We start from the raw sequence: 8,035 nt of genomic DNA, 5'->3' as shown, positions 1-8,035 counted from the left end.
GCTTTATTTTCTAGCCTGTGAGAAGAGACTCTTATGTTTCATTGTAACTTTAAATTCATGTTAAGTAAATCTTAAATTCATGTTAAGTAAATCGAGCTATGAGTTTTATGTAGAAGTAGCCTTTTATGTGCCTGGGTAAACAATGTTAGCAAAACAAAAGTTCTCTTAAACCTTTTTCCTGGTAGCTTAGTAAAGTCTGTGTGTTGTTCATCCTGTGACTTTCAAGAACATTTCCCAAAATTCTAGTGTCTTAGAGGAAGATCACTCAGGGTGCGTGCATTTGTGCTCGGTGAAGATGTTTCGTGTAAGGGAGTTTGCACCCAGCATGAGATAGGGTTCTGTGGTTGGGAAAGGGAAGCGGCTGCCCGGCGCCTGGGGGCGGTGGCGTGGAGTTGAAGGATTGGCTTCTGCTCAGACAGACGGATGTACAGGCAAGCGGGCCCAGCATCATGCCGTAGATGCTCGTAATGGAATCCAGACCCCAGTCCTCAGGCCGAAGAGTCGTCTCCTGAGACAGCAGAGTGGGAGCTGTCTATGGTGGTGCCTAAAAGCCCAGCCTAAAGGAATGATCACCTTCCCAGGGCGCGGGCGCGCGCGCGTGTGTGTGTGCGTGTGTGTGTGTGTGTGTGTGTGTGTGTGTGTGTGACTTTCCTCCCAGGAAACTTAGAAGTATTTGTTGCAGGCAGTTACATAGTTGAGTGGATTTTGTTGGCTTTTGGCTCATCTGTTCTTGGAGCCATTTGAGAAAATTTGTTTATCCTTGGTGTTGGTGTGGCTGGCTAAGAGGCTGCCATTTGTCCTCCCCCCCTCCCATGATCCGTCCCCCTATGAAATAATCTGTTTGGCGAGTCTGCCCACGCTGTGAACATTTGTGTGATTACACTTTGCTTCGTGGAGAAGATGTCACTTTGGCGTGGCCACAGGTGGACAGCGGGGGCTCGCTCCTGAGCCGTGGGCACTCTGCGCCCCCGGATGAGAGGGCACTGCGCTCCACCCATCTTTGAGTCTCGGGCAGTCTTGTTTGGAAGGTGGATTTGTCAGTGCAAGGTAACGTTTTTTTCCTTCTGATCACTTGGGTCTAATAGTTTACACAGCATATCCCTAACCACAAACCACGGTGGTAAAGCATTCAGGACCCAGCCTACAAAGTTGTTTTGTTTTTTTGCCAGTCCTGGGCCTTGAACTCGGGGCCTGGGCGCTGTCCCTGAGGCTCTCTGTGCTCATGGCTAGCCCTCTACCACTTGAGCCACAGCACCACTTCCAGCTTTTTCTGTGTGTGTGGTCCTGAGGAATCGAACCCAGGGCTTCATTCCTGCTGGACAAGCACTCTACCACTGAGCCACCTTCCCAGCCCCGATCCTATCATCTCAAGCTGTAAGAAACTACCTCTGCCTGTGATCCTAGGAGTAAAGGGCAGGGGGCAGCCAACCAGAGCAGAGCCAAGGTTAGTACGTTGAGCACAGCACAGATGTGGACTCTTCATGCACTGATAGGAAGAAAAAAACACACACACAGGAGTCGCGTGCTGCTGTCCTGCAGGCTCAGCTTGGGTTTGTATGTGAACGTTGCCCTAGTCACGATTAAATGTCAAACGCTAGTGTCCCAAGAGGGGACGGCATAGCCTTTTGTTTCAGGTTAGGGCAGGAGACGGCTGGCCTGATTTACACTCCTGTCACAGGCAAGGGAGGACAGGGAAGCTTCGAGTTACATGTGCCTGTGTCTCGGTGGGATTCATAGATTGTGCCTGCACAGAAGTTGTACAGCGAGGTTTCCATCTTGAGCAGTGTCGCCTTCACCCCCCCCCCCCCGCCCCCCATCCCGACGCCCCGCGGCACGTTGGGTTTTGTGCACTGTGTGTTGGGAGTGTCGTGCACTGCTCCCCCGGCCTCCCTCCGGTCCTCACTGCCCTCCCCACCTACATTTTTTTTGTCTTAGAAAGTTTGCTTACTGAATGACAACCTTACTGTGCTTTTAAAACGTCTTCAGGTTGTGTCTGATCCTAGATCTGTTCCAATTTAATTTTTGGTTTTCATGAGTAAAACAATGTTAATTCAGGATGATCAGTCACTCACGTGGAATAATGTTCATATACTAGCTCGTTTATGAGAACTATCCGTTAAATAGGATGGGCTTTTATCTGTCACCGAAATACAGAACAGTTTAGTTTGAGTGGTCAAGGGAGGAAGAATGGTCATTTTCCAATATTGTGCCATTTAAACTGGCTTCTTTGCATTGTGCCCTGAAGATGTTCGTGGAATAGTCTTCACTCTTGCATGACTTGTTTGATTTGGGACTACAAAAGCTGGTAGACGAAAATTGCTGAGATGGCTTCACTGAATATCTGATGTTCAGTGAGAAAACTGGGTCACTACATGACTCTGTAAAGCTTGCCTCTTGGGTAACCACTTTCGTCTTCTGTGAAGTGATGTAATATTAGTTGTGCCTGAATTAACCTGTATGGTGTATTTTAGTGCGGGGAGGGGGGGAGACCCCACAGCAGTAATAAAGTTCTTGCTGTAAAGATCTTGCTGATTTTTTGCTGTTAATTGTCACCATTAGGGAAAGCCAGAGTAGCCGTGGGGCTCGCTGTGTCTGGAGCGGGCTCGTTCTGGCTTTCTCGGGTTGGTTGTCTGCTCACTGGTTACTGACCGGGCGAGGGCAGCTCCCTCACGGCCCAGCAGCCCCAGGCCGTGCTGGGGTCTGTGTCTCGGCACAGTGTTGCGGAGACTTGGCCTGTGCTCTGGTCCACACGAGTTTAGCCCCGTGACTTACATATACCTGTCACAAGTGGACAAGCCGACAGCTCTCTCTTATAAAGCACCGCTGCGGGAAGCGAGGACTGTTCAATCCTGGCATTTATAGCATCATGCCAATAAGCCCGGCTGCCGGCGCGTGCGTGCTGCTGCTCACTTGTCATGTTTGGGTTGTCCTGTCTTGGGACTGACAAGAAATTTGGATAAAAGGGGGAATTGACAGGAAGAAGTGTTACCGTGTATATGGTCTGCAGAGATGAAAATGGGAAACGGTTTTGGGATTCCCTATCGAAGGCGGTCAGCCGTCCTGTAGCCGGGTATGGTGTCCTGAAAGATGGTTAACTGGGTGCACCCTGCTGCTCAGCGGCACTGGTCGCCTCCATCTTCTCCCTCCAGTACCTTTTAACCTGATGCATCGTCACAGGTTTGGTGTGTAAATGTGCCACAGCTGTGCGGGTGGACGGCTTTACCCTTTCATTCACACACACGGCAGCATGGAATTAGAAATATTTATTCAGAATATAAGAATGTAAAACATTATAAATGTCTCTGTATAAATAAATGGTGTTTTGGTTTTTAAAAAGACACGTTTTGTATCAAATAACACAGAGCTATTTTACAGCAGCTAAAACTACAGGCGTGTGCCAACACTGAACGCGTCCAAGTGAAGCACGTGAAAATGAGTCACACGGCGGCGCTCAGAACACACAGCACAAGGCTGGCCACACCCAGGCGGCGCGCTGAGAACGCCAGTGGTTTCAAAGCACGCTTTCAGTCGGTGACTTAGGGGGCAAAGTAAGTCTTGAGGAAGATGTCTGCAGACGGATTTGCGATGGGGACGTGGACGCATTTCCTAACCTCCGGGTTGGGGGCCCAAGGAAGCAGATGGGCCGGGGGCGCGATCGCTGTGATGGGGACTGAGTGCAGAGGTGAAGGTGGAGAGGAGCTCTTCACGCCTCGGCCTGGGCAGGGCCGTGCCAGCTTGCCGTGCTGTGGGCTGTGAACCTGCATGAGCTTCAGTGCCTGCCATGTACCACCCGGCTCCAGTAGAGGGCACCAGAGACCACGCCTGTGCCTGCGAAGCGGCTGCCTTGGCCTGCGGGCTCACGCAGCTGAGGTCCTTCAGGAGGCCACAGGCCCAGCGCTGACCCCAGCTACTGGAACCCTTGCTGCCACTGGATCCCCACGGACAAGCACCGGCTGTGTAGTATGGGTTACTTTCGCTCTGTAGCAAGTCAGCCTTTCTACAGACTACGGAGAGTCAGATGGGACACTTGTCACAAGAGGCCATTCCCCAGGTGAGTACAAGTTTCTGTTCTTCAGCATGGAGAGCCCCTCCCGTGTCCGCAGCAGTGTGTGTGTGGTCTCTTGATTTCACAGGTCACCATGACACCCCAGACTCTGGAGCGCCCTGGAAAGGAAATGGACAGACTTCCCCGTCTTCTGCAGTGTGGCTGTGAGGCGCCCCTGTACCGCAGCCATGGCCCCCACCCTCCTCATCCCAGCAGTGTCCGGAAGCCTTTTGGGGCTAGCATGGGGTGGTTTTTTTTGTTTTTTTTTTTGGTTGGTCGTGGGGCTTGAACTCTGGGCCTGGGCGCTGTCCCTCAGCTCTACCACTTGAGCCACAGCCCCACTTCCGGTTTTCTGGTGGTTTATTGGAGATCAGAGTCTCACGGACTCTCCTGCCTGGGCTGGCTTTGAACCGCGATCCTCAGATCTCAGCCTCCTGAGTAGCTGGGCTCCCCCGCTGGTGTGGGCTTTTTAACCTCGGACTTCTCCAAGGTGGTGGGACAGCGCTGCTGTGGCTCAGAGGAAGATGGCATCTGCGAGGAGCAAGCGCGAGCCGTAGCCTCGCATTGAGTTTTAAGCAGGGTGGATGGCGACTGCACAAGCGGCGTGCCAAGGCTAGAACTCGGGGCGCGCACGTAGCCTGCGGTGGGAGGTGGGACGGCAGGGCCGTCTCCTGTCCTGGAAGCCTGCGGGCCGGACTGTGCCTGCCAGCGCGCCCGAGCCCTGCACCCTGGGAGATGCCGAGGGGACAGGGCGGATGCGGCCTGTCCGACCAACCATTGTGTTCGGCTGGCGGGCTGCAGGAAGAAGGGGAAAAACAGGCCGCACAGCCACGGTCACCCCTGCCCCGTTCTCGGGGCTGGGGAGCCCCATGCTGGCACAGGGAGGCTCCCCCGTGTGTGTGTCTGTACCATCATCCGGAGTCCGGGGCCGCCGTCTGCGTGTGGCTGGGGCCCCCGGTGGAGGGAGATGCCCGGCTACCGGGGAGAGCCCCGCCGTGTGCGGGAAGAAGCCCCTGGGTTCCACCGAGGCACGGGGGGTGGCGCGCGTGGCTGTGGCGGCCTCAGAGCGACGTCTCGTTGGTGTGCGGCCTCGAGTTCTCCTCCTCCAGCAGCGCGATCCTCTGCTTGAGCATGCGCACCTGCGTCTCGTGCCTCTCCACCATGGCCATCATCTGGGACTCCAGCTTCTTCAGCTTGTTCTGGTGCTTCTTCTTTGCCTTCTCGTAGGCGGTCACCAGGTTGCTGGGGGTACAGGCGGCGGGGGTGGGGGGTGAGGCTGGGCCCCGAGACCCAGCGCGACAGGACCCTGCACCGCACCGCCACACCCCAAGGCACGCGGCCTGCCCGGCTGCCGCCGACCCAGTGACAGCCAGCCAGGCCGCGCCCAAGGCGGCCATCTCCTCTGGTGCTCAGCGCCCCTCCAGCTGCACCGTCAGAGTGGGGTCACTCGGGCTCCGAGAACCCAATCTGTTATGCTGACCTACGCGAAGCCGCCTTCAGACAAAAGCGCTGTTAACCTACAGGGGACGGAGCCAGGCGGAGCGCTGCTCTGAGCTGAAGGGCAGACGCTTGTTCAAAGTTGGCTCACGCCTGTCACCTCAGCTGCTCAGGAGGCTGAGATCTGAGGATCGCGGTTCAAAGCCAGCCCGGGCAGCGAAGTCCCTGAGACTCTGATCTCCCATGAACCACCAGCAAACCAGAAGTGGTGCTGTGGCTCAAGTGGTAGAGTGCTCGCCTTGAGCTGAAGAGCTGAGGGACAGCGCCCAGGCCCAGAGTTCAAGCCCCACAACCAACCCCGCCCCCCCTTCCAAAAAGGCCTCAGTGACGCTCCTGGCCGCAGGGGTCGCAGGCCTGGGGCACCGGCCTCCCCCCCCCCCCCCGCTCCCTGCCGGCCCCCCCCCCCCCCCCCCGCCCGCTCCCCCGCCGGCCCCCCCTCCCCCCCCCCCCCCGGCCCGCTCCCCCGCCGGCCCGCCCCCCCCGCCGGCCCGCTCCCCCGCTCCCCCCGCCGGCCCGCTCCCCCGCTCACCTGCTCCCCCGCTCCCCGCCGGCCCGCTCCCCCGCTCACCTGCTGGCCCGCCCCCCCGCCGGCCCGCTCCCCCCGCTCACCTGCTGGCCCGCCCCCCCCGCCGGCCCGCTCCCCTGCCGGCCCGCTCCCCCCGCCGGCCCGCTCCCCCGCCGGCCCGCTCCCCCGCTCACCTGCTGGCCCGCCCCCCCCGCCGGCCCGCTCCCCCCGCCGGCCCGCTCCCCCGCTCCCCCCGCCGGCCCGCTCCCCCGCTCACCTGCTGGCCCGCTCCCCGCCGGCCCGCTCACCTGTTGGCCTGCTTGAGGTCGCTGAGGAACTCGGCCGACTGCTGGTGCCGGGTCTCGCTGCTCTTGGCCAGCCGCTCCAGGGCGCTCACCAGCTCCTGCACCCGCGCCTTCAGCTTCTTCTCCCTGCGGCGCAGACACCAGCTGCGGCCCGGCTCGAGCGGCCGAGGAGGGAGGCTGGCGGGAGCCAAGAGGACCCGCGCTGCCCGGCGCGGAACTGGGGCCGGCCGAGGTCACCCCGGCCAGGCGAGGGGCGCCGGCTGTCTGCTGGCCAACTCCGGGCTGCCCCCGGGACCCCTGGCCGCCCTCGGGATGCGCTGTGGGCTCACCACGCGCCCTCCTCCCGCCCGGGCCCCGGCCCGGCCCGGCCCGCAGCGCCCTCCTCCCGCCCAGCGCCCTCCTCCCGGCCCGGCCCGCGGCCAGCGTGGCGCTTACCGCCGGAGGGCGCTGGCCAGCTCGGCGGCCAGCTCGCTCTCGCTGCTCGGCGTCCTCGGCTCGGCCGGCGGCGGGGCGGCGTCCGCGCCCTCCTGGGGAGCAGCGTCCGCGTCACCCGGGGGCCCCGCGGCCCCGCGTCCAGCCACCCGCCCGGGACTGGGCGCCGGCCGCAGACGCAGGCTGGCGCCAGGAGAGGGACGAGCGGACGGACGGGAGGCTGAGACCTGCGGGACGGCGCCCGGGGCGGGCGGGGGGGGGGGGGGGGGGGGCGGGGCTGGGGGCAGCCCCGGGGAGGGCGGGGGGGGGGGTGGCGGGGGCAGCCCCGGGGCGGGGGGGGCGGGGCTGGGGGCAGCCCCGGGGAGGGCGGGCGGGGGGACGGGCCGGGGACGGGCCGGGGGCAGCCCCCCCCCATCTGAGCCCCCTGGCGGCGCCCGTCCCCACCTTGGCCGGCCGCTCCCGGGCCCCGGCCGCCGGGCTGTGCGCGCGCAGGCGCTGCTCCTCCCGCTCCTCCACCTCCGCCTTGAGGTGCTCGATGTGCACCAGGTAGGCCTGCTCCTGCGCCTCGCGCGTGCTCAGCTTCAGCTCCAGCGCCTTCTTCTCCTTCTCCAGCAGGTACAGCTGCGCCTTCAGCTCCGCCATCTCCTCCTGCGGGGGGGGGGGGGGGGGGGGGGTGAGAGGCTCTGCGGGGCCGGCGCCCCTCTCCCCCGCACCCGCACATGGCCACGAGCTCCTGCACGAGCACGGCGTTCCCCCCGCACCCCGCACCTTCATGGCCATGAGCTCCTGCACGAGCACGGCGTTCCCCCCGCACCCCGCACCTTCATGGCCATGAGCTCCTGCACGAGCACGGCGTTCCCCCCGCACCCCGCACCTTCATGGCCATGAGCTCCTGCACGAGCACGGCGTTCCCCCCCGCACCCCGCACCCTGCCCCCCGCACCTTCATGGCCATGAGCTCCTGCACGAGCACGGCGTTCCCCCCGCACCCCGCACCTTCATGGCCATGAGCTCCTGCATGAGCACGGCGTTCCCCCCCGCACCCCGCACCCTGCCCCCCGCACCTTCATGGCCATGAGCTCCTGCACGAGCACGGCGTTCCCCCCCCCCCCCCCCCCCCCGCACCCCTCTTCCCCGCACCTTCATGGCCATGAGCTCCTGCACGAGCACGGCGTTCCCCCCCCCCCGCACCCCTCTTCCCCGCACCTTCATGGCCATGAGCTCCTGCATGAGCACGGCGTTCCCCCCCCCC

The 8,035-nt window shown here is 61.8% G+C and overlaps 1 protein-coding gene across 1 annotated transcript in view; it reads right to left on the bottom strand.

Moving 5' to 3' along the window:
• Positions 1 to 4,445: 4,445 nt before the first annotated feature.
• Positions 4,446 to 8,035, bottom strand: part of Mcc (MCC regulator of WNT signaling pathway) — a 90,926-nt gene continuing 87,336 nt past the window's right edge. Inside the window, exons 14-17 of the mRNA XM_042671331.1 lie at positions 7,229 to 7,432; positions 6,788 to 6,879; positions 6,356 to 6,478; positions 4,446 to 5,287 (exon numbers count right to left, since the gene is read on the bottom strand). Coding sequence (XP_042527265.1) covers positions 5,107 to 5,287; positions 6,356 to 6,478; positions 6,788 to 6,879; positions 7,229 to 7,432 — 600 coding nt within the window. The 3' untranslated portion in view covers positions 4,446 to 5,106. The remainder of the gene's footprint in view (positions 5,288 to 6,355; positions 6,479 to 6,787; positions 6,880 to 7,228; positions 7,433 to 8,035) is intronic.

This window comes from Dipodomys spectabilis, unplaced genomic scaffold, assembly GCF_019054845.1.
Source record: "Dipodomys spectabilis isolate Male_0828 unplaced genomic scaffold, ASM1905484v1 ptg000611l, whole genome shotgun sequence".
In the NCBI taxonomy this organism is placed as follows: domain Eukaryota; kingdom Metazoa; phylum Chordata; class Mammalia; order Rodentia; family Heteromyidae; genus Dipodomys; species Dipodomys spectabilis.
The sequence above is the reverse complement of the archived record's forward strand: the minus strand, read 5'-3'. Positions and strand labels throughout refer to the sequence as shown.